Genomic DNA, 24613 nt, shown 5'->3' with positions numbered 1-24613 from the left:
AAGAATCACTGGCATGAACATCGGAAAAAGTTATTTTGGGGTTGGATTTTTACAAAACAGCCTTTCTGCAAAAGTGCAGGGATTCTACAACAGCAAGTAAGACATTTTATTTCTGTAATTGAACATAAGCAATTCCAAATGCTTTTCTAGGCAAAGACATGCCAGCGATTAGAAAATGAGACAGCTTAAAGACAGAGAGGTACATTTAACAGAGAAAACACGCCTGGAAGCTCGGCCGGCCCCACCCATGCTGGCTCAGTTCCTGCCCCTGGAGGGAAGGGGCTGAGGGGCTTCCCGTCCCAGGGAACTCCCACCACAGGAGTCTGCAGAAGGGCTGGCCTGGCAGTCCCAGGAGCACTGACCATCCCCTTAGGGAGGCACCACGCCCTGGGGAGCACAGTCCCGGGCCAGGGCCACGGGTCTTGCCCTGAAGACCCTCCCTCAGGGACCACGCGCCCTGACCCTCATTGCCTCACCATATTATAAAACACTAAAACCACTTAAGTTCTTCCCCACAATGTTGGGGAACTAACTGTAAACAGAATACACGTCTACATATCAGCCCTAAGACAGCTGGCCCCGCTGCACACGCAGCCTGCCGGCCCTAGCAAGACATGGTCAGAGCTGCTAAGTGCTCTACAGCATTCAGAAATCTGACCACAGCGTACACGCAGCTCACAAGTCAGTGCAAACAGAAGCTAATGACATCCTCCAAGAAAATTCCCTACAGTTATGACAATGGAAAACCTGTTATACATTCTAACCATACATCATTAGCAATGTTTAATACATCTTACCGTAAACACTGAATTTCTAATTACATGATATTCCTAGCAGCTTAATCCAGAAAATAACGATGTGAATCCCTCCAATACTGTAAACACAAGACCAAGTGCTGCCCATGAGTGCCCCGTGCCACCCGCGGGCACCACCGGCCTCTGAGGACCCCTGAGCCGCACACTGCTGCTGCTTCAGGGAAGCATCCATGTCACAGGACCTCCCCAGGGGCCTGGTTTCTGCCACAGCTGCACCGACTACCCAGAGATACGCTGTCCGCCCGCAGATCCAGACACTCCCATGCCATGGTTGCTGGGGCCAGGCGCTGCACACACGGCTGCCGTGGGGGGGCGCAGTGATTATTTTGACAGCAACTCTGAAGAAACAGGTGCTGACTCTCACGCAGGGTTCCTCTCACCAGAAAGACAACACAGAGGAGGAGGGATGGCTGGGCCTACCACTTCTCTCCTCTGAAGGGGAAAAATTCAGACCGCCAGATAGGAAATGGCTTAAATCACTGCACTTCTATTGGGTGGAGGGGTTCAAACATCGGGGACTCAGGTACTCAGAGTCCCTTGCCACCTCCCTCTCTGAAACACGAAACTTCCTTTACAAGCTGGCTTCAGGGAGGCCCCCCTGGCTTCTCTTACCCCAACACACAGTACTCCCACAGCCACAGTGCTGCAGAGGCCACCTCGGCCCTAAAGTCCCACAGCTGGAAGCCAGAGCAGGCTCCACACAGGCCCCACACAACCTCGTCTGCACCCATCAGTCTGAAGAGGTAAAATTCAACTCCATATTCAGCCCTATGTTTATTCCTTCTAAATGCCCTTTTTCCTTTCCAGATAACTGTCACTAAGGGAAACTGTCTGGGTTCCAAACTCTGCTCAGCATCCTCACAGGGAGAAGGCACCCCCACTACAAGGGAAGCTCCGGAGCCCTCCTGCTTGTCACCTGTGCACAGACATAGCCCACTACGGGGGCAGCCACGGCACCTGTCAAGGGAAGCTGCTCTACACCCCCTTTTTTTTGCGGGGGTGGCTTCTCACAGCCCATCAAATTATATATATATATGGTTTTTTTTGGTAGACACAGGGACTCACTGTGTTGCCCAAGCTGTTCTTGAACTGGGCTCAAGTGATCCTCCCACCTCAGCCTCCCAAAGTGCCAGGATTACTGGCATGAACCACTGCACCCAGCCATGTATATATATAATTTAACATTTTTTCTTTTAATCCCATCCACTATTATAGAACCTATCAAATTTTCTTTAACACCTCTATGTAGCATTTAGAAAGTAAGCTCCTGATCCATCAGAATCTGCAAGAATGGAGTCAGGAGCCTCAGAAAAGGAGCCACGGCCACAGGTGAGCAGCTCGGGGACAACACTGGCTCCACAGGGCAGCTCCTGTGCCAGGCACTCGCTGGCGACTACATGGAGCTTGGCTTGTGGAAACAAACGCGTTTTCACAAACATAGCAGTCCTGCGACATGAGACGGGATGAAATGAAACTTTTAAAGGTATTTTAAAGTGTAGCCTTGTAACAAAACCCCAGGACTCTCTGTCCCCAGCCTTCGTGCCCCACGGGGAGCTTCTACGGGCTGAAGGTGACAAGTGTGAGCCTCTGCTGTGCCGCCACCCGCCCTGTTACGTGACAGTGGCAAGCTGACCTTTCACGGGATGGCTGGTGTTTCACAGGCCGTCCCTCCATCCCGTAGCCTAGTTGGCTGGCATGGAGATGGCGCTTCTGAGCGTCAGCCTTTGGAATCACTGCTCACCTCGGAATCTGTTTTGTATGCTCTTTACCTATGGACTAGTCTGTGGATGGCTAAGAAATACGGCCTCAGCATTGATTTGAAAAGGTTCCTGTCAAGAGTCCACCGTGCTCCCTCATTCTATAAAGCTTAAGCTTTTAAAAAGCGAAACGCCGTGTTAGCCAGGATGGTCTCGATCTCCTGACCTCGTGATCTGCCTGGCGGACGCCTGTAGTCCCAGCTACTCGGGAGGCTGAGGCAGGAGAATGGCGTGAACCTGGGAGGTGGAGCTTGCAGTGGGCCGAGATCGGGCCACTGCACACCAGCCTGGGCGACAGAGTAGGACTCCGTGTCGAAAAAAAAAAAAGTGAAACACACGTCTCTATGGGCTTCGTGTGCAGGGGCGTCCGGGAGACGCCACTGCTCAAAAGGGGTGGGCATGGGGCCCCAGGGCCACAGGTACGGGGACCTCGGAAACAGAGACCCGGGAGATGCTCCTGCTGGGAAGGAATTCACTTCCCACTGACCAGTGTCCTCTAAGCTTCAGGCTTTAATGCCGTAGATCACTAAATGCCTATCGTTCTGAAAGGGGTACTTTATGTTTCCAGATTCTTAATTTACAGCCTTATTACAATATTACAATTTAAAAGAGAGTTTAGTGTCACGGCAAAAAGGTGGCAGGCAGGAAATGCAACAGCATCCGTGAGCAGGAGCCAATCCCCAGCGTGCTGAAGCCACCTCAGCGCCACCTCGGCCTCCCTGAGCCAGCCTGGCCGGGTAGCAGTCGGGGCGGCTCCTGGCACTGGGGCTGCAGGCCGGGTAACAGAGTGCTGAGGCACGGCCTCCCGGGTGTTTGGAAAAGGCGCCTCCAAGGTTGGTGGACGTCACTATCTAGGAAAGGAAGCCAAGGAGTGCGGCTGGCGCCTCCGGGCAGGGCGGTGAGGGGCGTGGCAGGGCGGGGCGGTCTCACACTCCCAAGGCAGGTTACCTAGCCCTGCCGGCCCTCAGTGGGCCAGGTCAGTGTGGCTGGCACTCAGAGCTCGCGAGTCGGCCAGACAATTATTTCGTTCCTGCATGAAAAAACAGATAGAAAAATTACACTTAACCAGGACTTCAAATGATGCCAGCTTCAAATGGCCTCAGGCCTAACAGTACCAGCTGCACAACTAAATCTAGGTTGGCACTTGAGAGGCCCAGGGGTCAATGTGCATGTGGAAACTCCAAGAAACCGGAGGGCAAAACACTGGGTCAGCTACAGAACTCTGTAAAATGAAGAGACTTTCTTTCCTCTCGTCATTAGGGGTGCTTCAAGCAATATGTCCAGCACCCTACAAGCCTCTTTAACAGCCACTGAGAAGGGGGCTGGGGAAAAGCTTTCCCGAGGTGACTGCCTCCCAAGAGTGCTGGGGGACAGGTCGGGGCGCTGCCTGTCTGTGAGGATTAGTGGATCTGGACAACTGGGAGGGCAGTGCCTGGCCACTGTCGCGAGCTCTCAGCACCAGCACAGGGGCAGGGACTGCCAAGTCCCAACAGCTCGAGCTGCCGGGCGGGCTCCAGGCACCTGAGAAACAGGTTCTAGAGCAGCCACAGGCACCCAGCCACCCACTGACAGCCACACCAAAGGGCGGAGTGGATGAAAACTCAAACAGCCTCCGTGATGGGGAAGGGAGCCAGTACTTTCAGATGTAAACCTGATGTGTTTGTGTGAGACCCGAACAACTTCACCAAGTGCTTAAGATTTTAGTGTCAAATTGACGACACGTTAGTCTTCATGTTAACAGAGTTTTGAATACTTTTGAACACTGAACAACAGCTTAAGTAGACAATTAATTATTAATAGTTATAAACTTAGTAGAGGCTAAAATCAAACAATCATACAAACTAGTAATTGGTCAAGCTTTGATAGTAGTTTAACAGAATAAATTAATTAGGTTAAACTATTTTTAAAGACCATTTGAGATCATTAATTAATATTCTGAGAATGTTCACAGTGTGAACATGCCCATAATTCACATAATCAGTGGTTAAGCAGAATATTAAAATACTACTGTCACAACTGTCTGTCTAGGAACAAACGTGGCGGCATCCCCAGCCCTCTGCAGGAGCAGGGGCCGAGCAGGGGCCGGGCGCGGGTCTGCAGCAGACCTGCCAGCGTGGTCTGGGCAGCCTAGGACACAACTCGGGGTAGGCTCCTTACTTGAAAGCGATCTTCAGCAGCCTTGCCACCCACGTTAAGGACATTCAGAGAGCTGGCACGCTTCATGCTGCAACCCGGACACGGACATGCAAGGACAAACGATCAGCACATCGGTCAACCAGCAACAGGAAGCACAAGCAAAGCCCCCTCCAAGGCCTCTGTGACACTGGGGGCTCTAGGGACCTTGCCTTCATCTTGCTTGGGTAACAGGGGAGTCCTATGTCTCACTCTAGTGCCCAGGAGAAAAGACCACAGCTTCTCTGCATCTTTCACAGCAAAATGCTTCTTTTAAAGTACCATATGCAAACTCAAAATGTCCTTAGACCTGCACTTTTAAAAAGTGGCTCATCTAGACTGGGTATAGTGGCTCAAGTCTGTAAGCCCAATGCTTTGGAAGGCCAAGGCAGGAGGATCACTTAAGCCCAGGAGTTCAAGACCATCCTGGGTAACATGGGGAAACCCCATCTCTACAAAAATAAAAATAAAAAAATTTGCCAGGCGTGGTGGCACGCCATCTGTAGTCCCAGCTGCTCAGGAAGCAGAGGTGGAGGATCACTTGAGCCCAGGAGGTAAAGGATGCAGTGAGCCATGATTGCACCACTGCACTCCAGCCTGGGAGACACAGCAAGACCCTGTCTCTCTTTAAAATAAAACGAAACAAAAAAAAGACCAGTTGCAGTGGCTCATACCTGTAATCTTTGGGAGGCTGAGGCAGGCAGATTGCCTGAGCTCAGGAGTTTGAGACCAGCCTGAGCAACACGTTGAAACCTCATCTCTACTAAAATACAAAAAATTAGCCAGACATGGTGGTATGTGCCTGTAATTCCAGCTACTTGGGAGGCTGAGGCAGGAAAATCATTTGAACCCAGGAGGCGGAGGTTGCAGTGAGCTGAGATCACGCCACTGCACTCCAGCCTGCGCAAGAGTGAGGCTCCATCTACCAAAAAAAAAAAAGCCAGGTGGCTCATGCTTGTAATCCCAGCACTTTGGGAGACTGAGGTGGGTGGATCACTTGAGGCCCAGAGTTCACAACCAGCCTGGACAACATGGTGAAACCCTGTCTCTACTAAAAATGCAAAAAATTAGCCAGGCGCGGTGGTACACACCTGTAATCCCAGCTACTCTGGAGGGTGAGGCACAAGATTCACTTGAGCCCAGGAGGCAGAGGCTGCAGTGAGCCGAGATCACTCCACTGTACTCCAGCCTGGGCGACAAAGCAAGACTCTGTCTCAGAAAAAAAAAAAAAAAAAGGTGAACCATCTGGGAGCAGAAAGGCTCTGCCTTCAGTCTGATGATTTTCAGGGAGGGCGCTCAAGGGCTCATGTCAGACTCATCACCATTAAGGGATCATGAAGAGACACTCAAAACTCACTGCTAAAAGAAGATGCATAAATATACTATTTTTTATCTTTCTATATTAAAAGCTGGGAAATCAACTTTATTGTTAGTAAAAGAAACTCTGAAGCCAGTATTTCTCTACTTAGAAAGCAAAATTTAAAATAAAGTCATGGTTCTCCATTTAAAGAAATACAGGAATTTATCCATATATTTACTTTTCCTCCCATCTGATGTATTTAAAATACTTGATGAAATAGCCTATAAAGAATCTATAACTTAAATGATGGACAGTCATAAAATGACTATCATTGTTCACCACCACCATGGATGCCTTTGAACATAAACTCACCTGAAGTTTTAAAGCTAAAGCAACCGATACTGAGGGTTACTTGAATTCTGAACGTGAACTGCATGCAACATGGACAGCGAACATGAGCACAGCAGTTCCTGGGAAAGCCAAGGATGGTGGCTGTGAGGCTGAGGCACAGGCTTGAAGGGTGACAGGGACAGCCTCACACAGGACACTGGGATGAGGCTGAAAGCCCAGGGCACCCGCCCGTGTGTCAGCAGTGCTGTGAGCACAGCGCCTGGCACATGGCAGATACTCAGCCAGCCCCTGTCGAACTGCACCAAAAGCAAGACCTGAATTTCCTTATCCCCAAGCAAAACTCACCCCCAAAATGTCCCAACCAGGACAAAACAAAAACATCCCAATGAAGCCCACAACAGACATTGCTGGAGTCCTAAACAGGTTTTTCTCTACCTAGAACCACTCAAGAACAAAGTATAAAATCAAACCAAATCACAAGTAAATTATCATCTGACATACTCAGTTATTCTTGCTATAAAGTGGCCATTAACTTTTTTTTATTTTTTATTTTTTGAAATGAAGTTTCACTCCGTCGCCCAGGCTGGAGTGCAGTGGTGTGATCTTGGCTCACTGCAACCTCTGCCCCACTGGGTTCCAGTGATTCTCCTGCCTCAGCCTCCTGAGTAGCTGGGACCACAGGCATGCACCACCTGGCCCGGCTAATTTTTGTATTTTTAGTAGAGACAGGGTTTCGCCATGTTGGCCGGGCTGGTTTCAAACTCCTGATCTCAAGTGATCCACCCACCTAGGCCTCCCAAAGTGCTGGGATTACAGGCATCAGCCACTGCACCCGGCCACCATTAACTCTTTTTAGAGGGTTTGAGGGAAGCTACACAACCTTCCCTCAAACCCCCTTTTACGAAACGAAAGAACTGTAATCCTCAATGTCTCTTCCTACCACTCTTGTGAACTGCCTTGTTTGAACACGTGGCATTCAAAACCTTTCAGTACAGTAACCATTAGGAGTCAGCCAAACAGCAAGCTGCAAACACCCTGGTCCTTCAGCGATTCTCAAAAAGTGGCCCCAGGCCAGCAGCCCCAGCACCGTGGGAACTTGTGTGAAATGCAAATTCTGAGATCAGGGACTCAGGAATTGGAAACTCACGGGTGGGGCCTCACAGTCTCTGTCTAAACAAACCCTCCAAAAGATGTCTGAGACTGCTGTCTAGTTAATAAAAACAGTCACTCTTATTTGGAAAGATTATTCAGTTGTATGCATTTTACGGGATGCAATTTCCAAAGTCATGTAGAAAACATTAGTCTGTGCAAATGTGTGCATCTATGTCACATGGTTCGGGCTGGCAGTGCTATAGCCCCATGAACACTGACCACAGTTCTAACACTGGGGACTGGTCACACACTGCTACATTTTTATCACGGCAAAGACACAGAACACGAAAAAACAGAACAACTCTGAGAGTTGTCATGTGGGAGTGTGGTCCAAGTTACAACACTCAGCACCAGAACTGGACTAGGCACTTAAAAGGCTTCAAAACTTAAGAACCTCAAACAATCAGTGTGTTCCCCTCCAGGAATTAAATAATGTCCAGAATGCTCTCTCTGGGGCATCATGTAATTCCTGGAGGGGATCTGAGAGCTGCTGTGTGACTCATCACATCATTCCAAGGAAGGGACACCAAGTAGTCACACAGCACTGCTCAGACCCTCTCAATGCTGTAAGAAGAAAAGTGTAATCTGAAAATTCATCGACAGGCAGATACTAATCTATCATTTTGGCTCTGGAAATCTGTAAACAGTTTAAAATAAGATCACTATTCCAAAGGCAATTTAAAATCTATTTCCCCCAAATAAGAGTTCATTTGTTTCATTGTAAGCAATTTGCTGCTAAGTCCCCATAAACTTCCAGAAGTCCAGTCTTCAAATCCTGGGATCTTCCAGGGAGTTTTCTGAATGAACATTCGTGGGGCTCCTAAAACTCCCTCTCCAGAAATGGGCTGGAAAACAGTTGTGAGAAGCTCCTTACAAAAGCCACGCCACTCCTTTTGCCTCAGGCCTGCACCTGTCTCACAGCCATGAAGAGAAGTCTCTATCCACAACAGAGACTCCCACAGGGACACCAAGCAGACAAGAGAGTGAGCCCTACCACCAAGGGGCTGGGCCATCTCTGGCCACCCTGCACCCTGGCCGTGTATGGCAGCAGTTCTAAGGGTTTAGGTTATCAGGGATACTGAGAGGGATGAAAAAGTGGACATACTTTTTTTAAAATAGCTTTTAAAAGACAAAATAGGCTAGGCGCGGTGGCTCACACCTGTAATCCCAGCAATTTGGGAGGCTGAGACAGGAGGATCACCTGAAGTCAGGAGTTTGAGACCAGCCTGGCTAACATGGTGAAACTCCGTTTCCACTAAAAATACAAAAAACTAGCCAGGTGTGGTGGCATGTGCCTGTAATCCCAGCTACTCGGGAGGCTGAGGCAGGAGAATCACTTGAACCCAGGAGGCGGAGGTTGCGGTGAGCCGAGATGGTGCCATTGCACTCCAGCTTGGGGAACAAGAACGAAACTCTGTCTCAAAAAAAAAAAAAAAAAGACAGAGTAACAAAACAACTGATCAGGCACATAACTTTATTATTTCCAATATGTTCTCCAGAAGAACTCGGTTTCACCATCCTGAGGTGATCAGACTTCTTACTCAGAGAACTTAAAGTGGGATCACTTGTAAAATAGTTTTACTAGGAATCAATCTCTAAAAAGTTGGTGCGATTTAGGAAGTCAGAGTTACACAGAATGGCTGGCAAAAGCCTGCCTCATAAGAAATACATCCAAGCCAGGAGCAGCCGCCCAGAGGTGACCCTGGACACTGCGGCAGGGACAATCTGTCAACTTTGTGCACCATATTAAAAACAAAGGATATCTTAAGAACCAAATTCCTTTGACAACTTAAATGTTATTTTTCAAAAGACTCTAAGACCCATTACTCAAACCTTTTTTTAAACATGAAAAGCCTGAGGTTTTGAAAATCTCCTTATAATAAAGTCTTAAAAGTTCTGATCCTATTTGAAACCATTTTTCTCCCTATTATAATACTGTATGAGATTTAATATAGTCGTAGCTAACATCTGATTTATTTAAAAGATTAAAATTTGTAAAGAATTTAAACTAATGCTAATTTAAAAAATAATGCATATCTAGAGTAAACAAGTTCAAAATGCTCAATGTTTTAATATAAATTCCCACATTTCGTTGCTAAGGCTTTCTTAGAACATGTGACAGAATCAAAAAATTCCATAAATTTCTTTTAAAGGTATTCGCCCTTTAGCCACTAACAGGAAGTTACCCAATTACTTCTCAACCTATCCTGGGAAAAACCTAGGTGGCAACTATGAAACCCTTCCGTTGTGAGAATACGGGAACCAACTGGAGTGTCTTTCCTGAAGTCTGTGGGTGAGGAAGGCTGCGCTAGGAAGAGAAGCGGCCCAGCGGCCGGCGTGCAGGGGAGTCGGGAGAGCTGGAAGAGATAGTTACCCGGGGTTCTTTGGCTCACTCTCTCGTGAACTTCCTCCCTTCAGCTTCCTAACCAGCTTCTCACTGCTGCGTCTAATGGAAGCCCGGAGTTTGCTAAAGGAACCACTGCGTTTTAAAGATCCAGTGCCATCCTGAAAAAAACGTGAACAAACGTGAAGCTGCAGGTGGTTCTCCCTCCCTCCCACAAGAGCCACACCGGGTGCAAATAAGAGCTCCACCAAGGCCGCCCTGCTTGCCAGCAGCTCACTGCTGACAGAGTCTTGCAGAAACCACCAATTACCATGTACGTGAATATACTTTAACTAGAAATTATTCTTTTTAAATTTCATTAAAGATAATCCAATGATCATGAAAACCTTTGGACATAAGGAAGCTCATTCAAACAAGTGATCGCATCCCAAAAGCAATGTGAATCCTGCTATTTTGAGACAAAAGCCAACACACAAAGTCTCAAGAAAATTAAAGCAGCTTCTAAGAATATCATCAAAATCGACTTCCACATTTAACAGATACATGAGCAGCTGGTCCAAGTAACACAGTACAGGACCCAAACCATTTGGATCCGACAGAGTCTCTTCCCTTTAACAGTTTCGTCTAAATGCAATAGTTGGAGGTACTGTTTCCTTCAGTAAATTTTACAGAAGTTTCATTAAATGTTAACTATAAAGGTGGTTGGAAAATTAAATAAAATGCTCATTCTATACAAATAACTAAAAATCCTCAGACAACCTTGTAGGGAGGCGAGAGTGCCCAGCTCTCATCTTAATTGATTCAGGTATTAATAAGTGAAACACTTCGCAGTATCTGAACATGAAAATAAAAAACACAGAGTGAAGAAGATGTGCATACAGCAGCATTTCTTCTTGGAAGGAACTCTTTGGTGAGATAAACTGTCACCCCATGACCCCTAGCAGCTGTGCCATGTGGCGTTTCATGGATAAAGAGTGAGAAGTTCTACCAAGCAGACAGACACCAAGACACAGGTCAGTCGGAGTGAGTTTATTAGAAGTTAGAAAGACACAAATACACAAATCACTGAGCACTTCAAGATTAGTAGAGAAAAGCAGAATGCCCAAATTTCACACACAGACTACACAGCAAATGCTACTGGGGCATATCCTAGGGAGACCTGGAGTCCGAGCGGGGCCCCCAGGGCTCTAAGTACCACGGAGCACGTGCGGCACATGCCTTGCTCTAAGGCTTAGTTACGTCAACAGGTCACCGTCATGCCATTGCAACAACACCTTGTGTGACACTTAACTACCTGTTATCAAAGTGAACAGCTAATCGCTCTTAATTTTTAAACTCGTGTATTACACAGTAAATGGATTTTATTAATACAGTTTATATTACTAAGTACATATCTGGCAAAGCTACATGTATACAGAAATCAGGAACCCCCCCAAAAAGGACAGCAGCACCGAAAGGAATGGCCAGTTCACAGAGAGGTGCAGCTCTGACAAGATCCTAGGGGCTGCTAGACACAGCGGGCAGCACTGGAGAGAGAAGGGAAGCTGCGGGAGACGCCACCCGTCATGCAGGAGACAGTGTGAGAGTCACGGGCGGCTAGGCCTGTCAGACAGAAAGGAGAGAGAAAACCCACGTGAAACCGCGGCGAGGAAAGGCAACAGGCTCTGCATAACAGCCTGGCTTACAGTATTTCTAGGTCACAAGTCTCAGCAGCCTTCTGAGTGGCTTTAGGACTGGGATGACCTTCTGCCTGCTTCTACCAGCCCAGCATAAAGCAGGTGCTGGGCCTCGTGGTGCATTTCACAGAATCCAGACTGGTCCATTCCCAATGGTCATCAAAGTAAAGTCCAACACTTTAAGCGTAAAGATTGGCAACGTATTAGAAATCTCCTTGACACTTGGTGTAAAAGGCTTTACAAGTAATTGTACATAAGGAGATTATGCAATGAAAAACATAGGGACCAAAATAAAGGCTACAGGTATGACTTTCATTCTCTTAAAAACACATTTTAGACATTTCAGAAACTTTAGGAAACCACGGACTTTAAAAGTCTACAGCCCATTTTAAACATGCAGTTGATAATCCAAAAGAAAATTAATTTCCACAGGCAGCAATGCGTCCTGGGTCCTGCCAGATTGGAAAGCCGACGTCTCGACAGAAGCACCAGACGGCAGGGCCTGCGCCCCGCCCGCTCGGACTCACCATGGGACGCTGAGCAAGTCATTTAACCAGCCCGAGCTTCATTTTTCTCATCTTTAAAATGGAAAAATAACACTTGTTACCAACACCTCAAAAATGTGGGGAGGACAAGAAAACATAAGTTTTTGCTGCTCTTTAGAAAAAGGATGCTAAAATGCTAACATATTGTCATTAGCAGTGCAGCCCTTGCTGTTCATTTCAAAACTCAGTGCTACACTACAGTAGTATTATAATACACCTGAACTAAATACTTGGCAGAACACAGAAGATTCATTTCACTCAGATTCATTTCACTCAGATTCAAAAGTATTTCATGTGACACACACACACACACACGCTCATCATGCTCTCTCTCCCCTCTGCAGCTGCTGGAGTAGCAAGCTGACAGCTGACAGCTGGGCAATGGGCCCAGGAGTCCCAGAATTGGGGTCCGACCCAGCTGCCTCCTCCTCCCTGAGCCTCTGCAGACCCAGACCAGCACCTGGGGTTGGCAATGGAGCGGGTCTGCCCCACTCTGGGTCAGTCTGCCTGCTTCCCTGAACTTGCCACCTGAGGACCTTGGCTGTGAGAACCAGGGGGAAGGCCGGCGGCTGCCCTGGCCCAGGCAGATTTCCATTCAACTGGACTTCAGGGCCTGGGAGGATTCACTACATTCTAACAGCTAAAGAAACTGTCTACCTCTTTATATTACTGGGAAAGAATATTCACATTACAAAGGTGGGTTATCTGAGCAGGATTAACAGGATAATGTGTTCACAGTTTAAAAATATGCAGTCATCGTTATTATCTATATACAGTAGGATCTCAGATAATTTGGTGCTTTTTATTTATTTTTGGCATATTCTAGTTATCTTACTAGTGTAATTTGAGACAGATTCTGGCTCTGTCGCCCAGGCTGGAGTGCAGTGGCATGATCTTGGCTCAATGCAGCCTCCACCTACTGGGTTCAAGCGATTCTCTGCCTCAGCCTCCTGAGTAGCTGGGATTACAGGCGCGTGCGACCATGCCTGGCTGGTTTTTGTTTTTTTTTAGTACAGATGAGTTTTCACCATGTTGGCCAGGCTGGTCTCGAACTCCTGGCCTCAAGTGATCCACCCACATCGGCCTTCCAAAGTCCTGGGATTACAGGCATGAGCCACCTCGCCCAGCCCTTACTGTAATTTTTTAAAAATAAAAATTCATCTATTTCTAACCATATATTCCATTCCCCAATAATCCTAGGTAAGAATTTAGTGTATTCAAAACGTGTAGAAATCTTAACACGGGAGCAGTGTGAAAAGAATGGCAAGACGGAGACAGGCTGCTTCAAAAGGCCCCAGCAGAGCTGGTGACCTGCAGACAGACAAAGGTGGTGCAGCTGGGAGGCAGACCCCGGGCTCCACCTAGGATAGAGGATGTGTGATGTAGCTCTGTGTGTCTCATGGGACCACTGTAAAGACAACTGCTTACTGATGAGACAGCCCAAGGGGCTCTCACATCCCAACAGGGACCTGGTGCTGGTGGCTGACACATGCACATCATGCCATGAACACGAAGTGAAGCCACACGGACAGCAGTTACAGGAGGCCCAGTTTTACCCAGAAAAGGATTTCTGTGCACAATGCAGCTGCATTTTCAGAGGCAAGACCGTGAGAGAGCCAAGTGAGACTCACAGTGACAGCGGCTTCCAGATCTGCACGTGTCACATGAAAACGAGGTCACAGAAGTGCCGCTGTCAAGTAGTTTAATCATAGTCCCTACCGTGTGTACCTAAAGAAGAGAACTGTCCTTCCCTGGATAAACCACCCACCAGGTCAAGACTCTGATCCAGACACTCCCTGCACATTACCAGCGTCTGTCACCGCCGGCTTTCCTTCTCAGTTCTGTGTGACACCAACACCCAGGGCCCACAGGGGACGATTATCATTAACCAGTTTGTCCTTTCTTTGACCACATAACTCTTTGTTTTAAATGTTACTCATGAATATTGAGAAAAACTGAGCCCAATATCTGGTGTACGTGGTTATTATAACTTAATCAAAAGCTGTCACATTCATTCCTGGCAGTCACTTCTGCTGAAGCTGTAACTTCCCAACAGGGAGCACAATGTTTTTCCCTATGGTAGTAGTTTTCGACCTTTTAAAAAGCATTAAAATGCCTTTTAGGCTGAGGCAGAAGAATCACTGGAACCCAGAAGGCAAAGGTTGCAGTGAGCGGGGATTGTGCCACCTAACTCCAGCCTGGGCAACCTCCATCTCAAAAAAAAAAAATATATACATATATATATATATATATATATATATATATATATATATATATGTATGTATATAAATAAAATCGAAATCACATTTTCTCATAAATAAATAACAAGTTATTCTAATAAACAAAACAAGAACAATAAAGCTACCTTTATAAAACCCAAAATTTGAAATCTGAAGTTATAGATAACAGGTATAGTTGTTTTCTTTTCTTTTTTTTTTCTCAAGACAGTCTTGCTGCGTCACCCAGGCTGGAGTGCGGTGGCGCGATCTCGGCTCACTGCAACCTCTGCCTCCAGGTTTCAAGGGATTCCCCTGCCTTGGCCTCCCAAGTAGCTGGGATTACAGGCGCCTGCTACCATGCCCAGCTAATTTTTGCATTTTTAGTAGAGACAGAGTTTCCCCATGTTGGCAAGGCTGGTCTCAAACTACTAACCTCAAATGATCCACCCGCCTCGGCCTCCCAAAGTGGTGGGATTACAGGCATGAGCTATAGCACCCGGCCACAGGTATAGTCTTTTTTTTTTTTTTTTTTTTTTTTTCCGAGACAGAGTCTTGCTCTGTCGCCCAGGCTGGAGTGCAGTGGCATGATCTTGGCTCACAGCAAGCTCCGCTTCCCAGGTTCACGTCATTCTCCTGCCTCAGCCTCCTGAGTAGCTGGGACTACAGGCGCCCGCCACTATGCACAGGTAATCTTTTATATTTTTAGTAGAGAGGGGGTTTCACCGGTTGGCCAGGATGGTCTCGATCTCCTGACCTCGTGATCCACCCACCTCAGCCTCACAAAGTGCTGGGATTACAGGTGTGAGCCACCGTGCCCGGCAAGGTATAGTCTTAACATTTACCTCAACACCTAATTTATTTCTCTATTTTAACTTAATTGTGTAATACTGAAAAAAATCTTGATGCACACAAATAAGTGGCTACAGTGGTAACAGTTTGCTTTGCAATCTCAGGGAAATTTTCACTTAAACAGAAACAGCATGAGAAACTTTGTTCTAACATCCGTATAAAGACAAACTAATGTGCTGACCCACACTGTGTTAATATTTAAATCAGACAACATTTAAAATGGGCCCCTTTTATTGTCTCTAATTATCCCTCAAGAAAGTTGATTAAAAATTAATACCTATGTGCATACTGCCCTACCTTTTAAAAAATAAGAAAAGTCGGTGGTTTATGCCTGTAATCCCAGCACTTTGGGAGGCTGAGGCGGGCAGATCACGAGGTCAGGAGTTCGAGACCAGCCTGGCCAACATGGTGAAACCCCATCTCTACTAAAAATTAAAAAATTAGCCAGGCGTGGTGGCACACACCTGTAATCCCAGCTACTCAGGAGGCTGAGGCAGGAGAATTGCTTGAACCAGGAGGCAGAGGCTGCAGTGAGCCAATATAGCGCGACTGCACTCCAGCCTGGGCAACAGAGCGAGACTCTTGTCTCAGGGGGTACAAAATGTGTACTTTGAAAAGAAAATCAAAAGTTGGTCGAGTTTAGCATTCTGCCTTCTCAGAACCTTAGAGTTGTGGGGAGATCGGGTTGGAGGCCAAGGCCTTCCTGTGAAGACTCTGAGGCAGCCTCAGCTGCCCGCCCAGTGAATTCACTCACTTTATCTAAGACTCCATCTGAAGAGGGGGCTGCCTCCATGCGCAAAGTGAGTCTAGGAACCACTGCACTGGACAATTTAAAACTCAAACTGTTTTGGTAGATCACCCGTGGCCAACGCACCCTGGGATGAATTCCATCAAATCTGCAGAGCTACCAAAGGACACACCAGAAACACAGCCTGCGCATGGCCTATAGAATCAGGTGTCCAAAGTGAGAAACGAAGCGTGAAAGGAGGAAACCAGCAGGCGCGCAGAGGAGCAGCTGCTTTCATCCCCAGCAGCGATACTTCCAGCCCGCAGGCCTGACGGGGACACCTGCCCACGAACCCCCTGCAGGGGACACGAGCAGTTCTCCTTCCTCTCCGAGTCTATCTTTAAGATGGTAACAGAGCTCTGAATCGTCACAATTTTATCATCAGATGATTTCATGTTAACATGGACCTAGAAATACTGTCTCAAGAGAAACTTCCTCCAGAACTTCATTCAAGAGGATCACAATCTGCACCCTGGCTCCTAGAGCCTAGATAAAGGACTTGTCCTTCTATACAAAGCATGCAGGTACGACAGCAACCAAGAGAAGAGTACAGTACACAGTTCTGACAGGATGCGGGCGACAGGGAGGCCTGCGGGCCAGGATTCAGTTTTAGACTACTGCCCAACTGGGGTTGGGTAGGCAAAGCAGATGCTGATTGGTTGTCTTGGCACAGAGAAAAACCAAAGCAAGAAAGCTGCCAGATAAAGACAGTCAAAGAGAATGTTGTCCCTCAAATTTTGCTACTAACATTTTTTATAAAATATTTATTTAGAATGCTAGCTCCTACCAAATTGCTATAGCTATAGAAAATCCTAAAGAATAAAAGGATTTACATAATAGGAAAGCCCAAAACTACAATTTGGCAGAACATCTGTAGAATTATAACTAATCAAACTGCACTACGGCAACTTCAAAAAACCAACTGTGCCCCTAGATGAGTCAAATGCCGCCTTCAACTCTCCCTGACAAAAGCAAAATACCAAAGACACCAGCTTATGTATCAAAAAAAAAAAAAAAAAAAAAAAAAACCCATGTGCTAAAAAATTCACTGGAGAAAAAATGTCCAGAAGGCCACATGGTCTTTGGCAACCACTGGATAAACAGCAGTGGTCAGGAATTTCCAGGGGCAAACCAGTAAAACCCAGAGGGGGCCCTGTGCAGCCTCTCAGGCACATGGCGGGCTGGCAACCAGGAAGAGCCAGCCTCAAAGATCTGAACACCCTCTCAGGGGAAATGCAGGACGCTCAGGACTGAGGCAGGACATCAAGAGAGCAGCCACCTAAGCTCTTGTTTCTGACCTGTTTTCTAAAAACAAATTCCACTTACACAGCATCTCCCTTTAAAGCATTTCAACTCATTCTAACAAATCTAGAGCAGCCTGGTCAGTGAAGTTAGGAGCACTGGAGTTAGCAATGAAATGGGTGAGTTAAAGAAGCGAGTTAGTTATCTGCCACACTGATCCCGATATTAAAATGAAACCAGATAGGGATCATGCTTTAAATAGCCAGGACACTCAATCAGCATTTAAGTGCTCAAAGTTAAGCCAAACAGCTTTCATGGATTCCTGAGAAGAAAATTACCACTTTAAACAAATAACAGACTTCAGTATTAGCAGAAGTGAAGAACTTACAGAAAGCTTAATTGGCACTTAATTTGAGAAAAGCAGAAGGTCTAGCACATGAGACAGGAGGAAGGCCTGGCAAGCGCCACTTGGGGGCGCCTCCCGGAGCACGTGCCCGCTGTGTACTGTACTTACCCCGTTCCACTCTACGCTCATACTCACTTCCTCCCCTCCGTCAGGGCCACTCTCGTACTTGACCACGTCCACGTTGAGGCTCTCACGGCTCCTGCGCTTCTCCATGTTCTCAGGGTCATTGAGCACTTCCGCCACCCTCTGTTTGTGAACATTGTCAAGACCCTGTGAGCCAGGCAGGGGAAAATGGTTTGACCCATTAGCACTTAAGATTTTCTTAGGTATTTCTGAGATACTTCGCTAGAAAAAAAAAAAAAAAACAGTTCTTAATCACTGGAGGGAAAAAAATTGGAAGAGTGGTTCCTTGGAGGGGGTGAGGGTAGAGGCGGGGAACTGGAGAGAAACACAAAAGGACCCCTTAGGGGAACAGTGATGGGGCTGGGACTGCACAGGGTGTGTGCCCGTGTTCAACTATTCTGGGTCTATATCTAGGACTGCAACTGCTGGGTCATGTGGTTTTCTAAGTTTAACTTTTAGATAAGCCATCAAACTTCTCCAGTGCCTGCACCATTTTCCATTCCCACCAGCAAGAAGACATGAGGCTCCAGCCTCTCCACATCCTCACCAACGCCTGTTATTTTCCATTTGTTCGCTTATTATAGCCAGTCTAGTGGGGATGGGGTAGTATCTCACTGTGATTTCAGTTAATATTTCTATAATGACTAAAGATGTTGAGTATCTTTTCACATGATCGTTGGCTATCTGTATATCATCTTCAGTAAAATGTCTATTCAGGTCCTTTGCTCATTTTTTCATTGGGTTGTCTTTCTGTCTGGATACCAAAACCTTATGAGATACATCATTTGCAAATATCTTCCCCCATTGCATGGGTGTCCTTTCACTTTTTCTTTTCTTTTTTTTTTTTCTTTGAGACAGGGTCTCGCTCTGTTGCCCAGACTGGAGTGCAATGGTACCATCTAAGCTCACTGCAACCTCCACCTCCTGGGTTCAAGTGATCCTTCCACCTCAGACTCCCAAATAGCTGGGACCACAGGCTTGGGCCAACACACCTGGCTGATTTTTAAAAAAAATTTTTTGTAGAGACAAAGTATCACTATGTTGCCTGGGCTGGTTTCGAACTCCTGAGCTCAAGGTATCCTCCTGCCTCAGCCTCCCAAAGTGCAGGAATTACAGGTGCTCACCACCACACCCAGTCCCCTTTCACTTTCTTGATGATGTCCTTAGATGCACAAGAGCTTTTAACTTTGATGAATCCAACATATCTAGTTTTTATTTTGCTGTTCATGCTTTTGGGGTCATATTCATGCTATTGTATTGTATTGTATTGTATTGTATTGTATTGTATTGTATTGTATTGTATTGTACTGTATTTTAATTTTTGAGATGGAGTCTCGCCTCTGTTGCCCAGAGCGACTGGGCAGTAGCGCGATCTCAGCTCACTGCAACCTCTGCCTCCTGAGTTCAAGCGACTCTCCTGCCTCAGCCTCCCAAGTAGCTGGGACTACAGGCTTGTGCCACTGCACTGTGTTTTTAGTAGAGATGGGGTTTTGCCATGCTAGCCAGGCTGGTCTCGAACTCCTGACCTCAGGCAATCCACCCACCTCAGCCTCCCAAAGTGCTGGGATTCAGGTGTGAGCCACTGTGCCCAGCCTCATGCTTTTTTTTTTTTTTTTAAATTGAGACGGAGTCTCATTCTGTCACCCAGGCTGTGGAGTACAGTGGCATGATCTCAGCTCACTGCAGCCTCCACCTCCCAGGTTCAAGCGATTCTCCTGTCTCAGCCTCCCGAGTAGCTGGGATTACAGAATTACAGGCGTGTGCCACCACTCCCAGCTAATTTTTGTATTTTTAGTAGAGATGGGGTTTCACCATGTTGGCCAGGCTGGTCTCGAACTCCTGACCTCAGGTGATCTGCCCACATTGGCCTCCCAAAGTGCTGGGATTAAAGGTGTGAACAACCACGCCCGGCCTCATGCTCTTTTAAACAATATAACTTTATTTGTTCAAACTAAAATAATCAACATTTTCTATTTCTAAATCAAGCTTTCAATAAAAGTCATGTAAAAGAGAACCATTCAATTCAAAGTTCCCATGGGCCGGTTAAGGACAGAAGTATGACTAACCTGTTTACGAGACCTCATAGCAGCTTCTTCTAATGTTTCTGCAGCTTCAAATTTGCCTTGACGTCTGTAAAGTGCCCCAAGGTTTTTTAGAGTGGTTGTAACAGTTGGACTGTAAGAAAGCACATGACATACAGAACTATGACATATAAGCTCTGAACAACCACTATCAACAGCACATAATCTAAAGAACTAACAGACTTATGTTTTGGCTTGAATATATTTTAACTTTCTCTTGTACTTTTTTGAAACTGTAAAATTCTAAAGCGTTCTTCCCTCTCCAGTAGCTCTGCCTCCCATGACCCTGGTCCGTCCTGTAGACAGCCCCTGCAGGCCAGGCTAATACCATACTCCATCCAGGCTGAGGCAGCTCTCTCAGACCACTGGCCACTCTGTCAACAGAAACATCTGGGCCAGGTCTGTGTGGTGATCAGCATGCTTTCCCTAGAGACAACTTGGTCTGCACAGGCAGTAATGACGAACAGTGCTCTGAATGTTGCTGCTCATGTGCTCCCGTCTCCCCTCAAGTACCCGGGAGAAGAGAGCAAAGCAGAACCTCCCTATCAGTGGGGTGTGAGGGCAGAGGATAAATGCTTCATGTACCAGGGAAGCAATAAGCAGATGGCCGAGAGGACAGCTGTGCTTCTGTGTTCTTTCTTTCATTTTTCAAACTGTATCATTGGGCTTGATGTTTCTGCATTCTTGATAGAGCAGACTTACTAAAAAAAATTATAAATAAACCTAGATTCATTTTAGCATAGATAAGTACTTCAAGAGCTTTCTGTTCACTTTCTTACAATAGGCATTTTGGGTACAGAAATAAAGAAGCTATTTTCTATGTCTCTGAAACAATCTATGGTAAGTGCTATGGGAGCCCTAGAGAGAGTTCAGAGAGTTTTCTGAAAATAGATGAATGGTAGGCTGAGTCTTAAAGGATGAGGAAAGTTAAGGGTGGAAAGACACAGTGGCTCCGCCTGTAATTCCAGCACTTTGGGAGGCTGAGGCGGGCAGATCACTTGAGGTCAGGAGTTCAAAACCAGCCTGGCCAACATGGTGAAACTCCATCTCTACTAAAAATACAAAAATTAGCCGGGCATGGTGACGGACTGTAGTCCCAGCTATTCAGGAGGCTGAGGCAGGAGAATCGCTTGAACCTGGGAGGTGGAGGTTGCAGCGAGCCATGATCGTGCCATTGCACTCCAGCCTGGGTGACAAGAGCGAAACTCCGTCTCAAAAAAAAAAAAAAGAGTGGAAAGACAGGAAAACAGGTGGGCCACCTGGACCCAGGGACGGCAGCCATCACAAAGGGCAGTCTGCACAGGCTCGGGCTCAAGAGGCAAAGCTCTCGGGCCGGCCACGGAGGGGCCTACACTTCCCTCTGCAGAGGACAAGGCCCCGTGGGCTGTGACGAAAAGGAGTGTGTGTGGATCTGTGTCTCCAGCGCTGTGTGTGAGGGGCTGGCTTTCCCAGGCCTGCTGGCACGCTTGTCTTGAATTTACTGTATGGTTTCTGCCATTAAAAGTAAAAGTAATGGCAAAATCGCAATTACCTTTGCACCAACCTAATATGATGGTGGGTTTTATACATGTAAATGATCTCATTTACAAGGTTAGTGGGGTTTTTTAAATTGGAATTCGGGAAAAACATGGGACTGTGCACTTAAGGAACACTGCACATCGGTCATTTATAAGCTGCCCTATAGAACACAATTACCTTCCCCCTGCTTTTTGGTTTTTCCAGCCAAACGCGATTCCAGACATACCTATCAACTTTGCAGGCTTTGTACCAGCCACCATACTCTCCAAAAGATGTCCCATCCTTTTGCTTTCCCTAAATTGTAACAAATAATTTCAAATGAATAATTATCTTGAATGCAGTATATACAATTTAGAAAATCTCAAAATAATAAATTCTTACTTTGCATTCTTCTCTTTCTTCAGCATGCATCCAGATGGGTTTATTTTCATCTAGGGAAGAAAACATAGCATACAGGTTGAGCATCCTTAATCCCAAACTCCAAAATCTGAACTGCTCTAAGGGGAATTTCCTCTAAGTGTCAAGTCGGCACTTGAGAAGTTTCAAACTTTGGGGCACTTTGAGTAATGGGATACTTAACCTGTACTATAAATGAAGGGTAACAGAGCCTGCTAAGTGACATAGAAATCATTAAGCCTCTGTGGTTGTCTTTTATTTTTTTGAGATGGAGTCTCACTCTGTTGCCCAGGCTGGAGTGCAGTGGTGTGATCTCGCCTCACTGCAACCTCCACCTCCTGGGTTCAAGTGACTCTCCTGCCTCAGCCTCTCAAGCAGCTGGGATTATAGGCACCCGCCACCACACCCAGCTAATTTTTTTATATTTTTAGTAGAGATGGAGTTTCGTCATGTTGGCCAGGCTGGTCACTCCTGACTTCAAGTGATCCACCTGCCTCAGCCTCCCAAAGTGTTAGGATTACAGGCGTGAGCCACTGCGCCCAGTCTGTTTTCTTTTTTATATGATCCTTGTTAGATACTACTTCTTACAGCATGGACAGATTAGGTTCACACTGGAGGAAAAAGTCTATGGACGACAGAGCTGGACACCAAGCAACAGGTAAGACACAGGGTACAGAATCAATGTCCTGAGACAGGTGAGCAATTGTCAAGACACCCCAACAAATGCTAGGGCCCTGTAATGTAACTTCTAAAATGCTAGCTGCTCAAGTAGCACAAGGGAGTATTCAGAATGTGAGCACTAAACAAAAACATTAAACAATAGTCTAAGAAAAAGTAGTAAGATGTTGGTAGCAAAAGTAGAAAAGATACAAATCAAGGCTGGGTGCAGTGGCTCACACCTGTAATCTCAGCACTTTGGGGGACTTAGGCAGGAGGATCACCTGAAGTCAGGAGTTCAAGACCAGCCTGGCCAACACAGTGAAAACCTGTCTCTACTACAAACACAAAAATTAGCCGGGCGTGGTGGTGTGTGCCTGTAATCCCAGCTACTCGGGAGGCTGAGGTAGGAGAATCACTTGAATCCAGGAGGCAGAGGTTGCGGTGAGCCGAGATCACGCCATTGCACTCCAGCCTGGGCAACAAGAAGGAAATTCTGCCTCAAAAAAAAAAAAAAGAAAGCATACAAATCAATATTCGTTTTAAGTCATCTCGGAACATTCACGCAAGTTTCTAGACAACCAACAGACCCATGCCATGGAGGAAAAAGCCACCTTAAAAATAATGTTTATGAAAATATTTTTATGACTTAAAGGTACTCACACTAAAAATGTAAAGAAAATAAGCAGTATACATGATGATATGGACGGTATGGTTTGAAATCTGTAAACCAAAGGCACAGAAGGAAGGAAAGACATTAAAAATGTGAAAAGATGAATTTGGGTGATTCTCCTGTTTCCATTTCTGCATGAATTGGGTAGGTCTCTGCAATGAGGACATGAAGATGGATTTGGGTGATGCTCCTGTCTCCATTTCTGCGTGAACTGTGTAGGTCTCTGCAATGAGGACATGTCATGGGCTCTGGGCACTGCAATCCCAGTCTAACTGCTTCTCAGCTACGGGGCCTCACGCAAGTCACTTAGTCTGTGGTATCCCTGCTTTTTTTTTTTTTTTTTTTGTGACGGAGTCTCACTCTGTCACCCAGGCTGAAGTGCAGTGGCACGATCTCGGCTCACTGCAAGCTCCGCCTGCCGGGTTCATGCCATTCTCCTGCCTTAGCCTCCTGAGTAGCTGGGACTACAGGCGGCCACCACCAGGCCTGGCTAATTTTTTGTATTTTTAGTAGAGATGGGGTTTCATTGTGTTAGCCAGGATGGTCTCAATCTCCTGACCTCGTGATCCACCTGCCTCAGCCTCCCAAAGTGCTGGGATTACGGGCGTGAGCCACTGCGCCCGGCCTGTGGTATCCTTGCTTTTAAAATGGGGTAATGTTTGACCCGCTGCACAGGACTGCTGTGAAAGTGAAGTGAAATCACACATTTAAACTATTTAGCTTAGTGATGTACACAGTTAAGTGCTTAATGAACAGTAACTAATACTATTAGTATATTACTATTAGTCAAGTCATTACACAATTAAATTCACTTGAAATGGGAGTATATTTCTTACCATCTACAGAACCAAACTCCCTTTCATGTGCACGAGTGAGAATCTCTTTGTACAGTGTTTCTGCTTGCTTGAACTTTCCTTGTTTCAAATAGCAGGATGCCTTAAAATAAAATAAAATAAAGTATTTCATATCTTTCAGATGTAAATAAAGCATACATTTTAATCTCCAGTTAAATGAGAAAGTGTTTGGACTTGGGAAGAAAGCACCCCTGGCCCCCTCCCTAGTGCTGTGCCAGTCAACACACCAGGTTATTTTTCGTCTTAGCCACGTTGGGGTCATCAGGTCCCAGTTTTGTCTGGTAGATCTCGAGGGCTCTTTGATAATAATATTCTACCTCTTCATATTTGCCCTGGTTCTGGCACAGCAAGGCCAAGTTATTTAACTGCTTGGCAACATCGGGGTGATCCTTCCCCAACACCTGAAAATAAAAACAGCGTATTAGAGACACTTGTTCTGCTCCCATCCAATCCATTCTCCACCCTACTGTCACATTAGGATCTTCCTCAACATAAGCACGACTGTGCTACACTTCCAGATTTAAATCCTTAACTGGCTCCCCACACCACGTAATAATAAAATAACCAGAATTTATCAAATTCGTATTCATGAAGGGAGGGAGGGAACTGTGCTAATTTTCTTTAGCTGTGTTAATTATTGTAGTAATCCTTCACGGTAGGTATATTTTTGTACATTTATTGTACTATGTACAAATG

The 24613-nt window shown here is 46.3% G+C and overlaps 1 protein-coding gene across 40 annotated transcripts in view; it reads right to left on the bottom strand.

Annotated features, from left to right (window-relative positions):
• KLC1 (kinesin light chain 1) overlaps window positions 1–24613 on the bottom strand; it is a 71046-nt gene that overhangs the window by 4210 nt on the left and 42223 nt on the right. The window contains exons 8-16 of one of the 40 annotated variants that reach the window (XR_010123640.1): window positions 24145–24318; window positions 23900–23999; window positions 21719–21768; window positions 21564–21631; window positions 19805–19913; window positions 17724–17960; window positions 9922–10052; window positions 4730–4796; window positions 3521–3602 (exon numbers count right to left, since the gene is read on the bottom strand). Coding sequence is in view for 38 of the 40 variants with exons in the window: in XM_063651244.1 (XP_063507314.1) it covers window positions 3537–3602; window positions 4730–4796; window positions 9922–10052; window positions 17724–17960; window positions 19805–19913; window positions 21564–21631; window positions 21719–21768; window positions 23900–23999; window positions 24145–24318 (1002 nt within the window). In the remaining 2 variants the exon portion in view is untranslated. Of the gene's footprint in view, window positions 1–74; window positions 3603–4729; window positions 4797–9921; window positions 10053–10905; window positions 12146–17723; window positions 17961–19804; window positions 19914–21563; window positions 21632–21718; window positions 21769–23899; window positions 24000–24144; window positions 24319–24613 lie in introns of those variants that run through there. The other 39 variants (XM_063651244.1, XM_054449394.2, XM_054449397.2 and 36 more) reach the window with 39 other exon arrangements.

This window comes from Pongo pygmaeus, chromosome 15, assembly GCF_028885625.2.
Source record: "Pongo pygmaeus isolate AG05252 chromosome 15, NHGRI_mPonPyg2-v2.0_pri, whole genome shotgun sequence".
In the NCBI taxonomy this organism is placed as follows: domain Eukaryota; kingdom Metazoa; phylum Chordata; class Mammalia; order Primates; family Hominidae; genus Pongo; species Pongo pygmaeus.
This window is presented reverse-complemented; position numbering and strand designations above follow the sequence as displayed.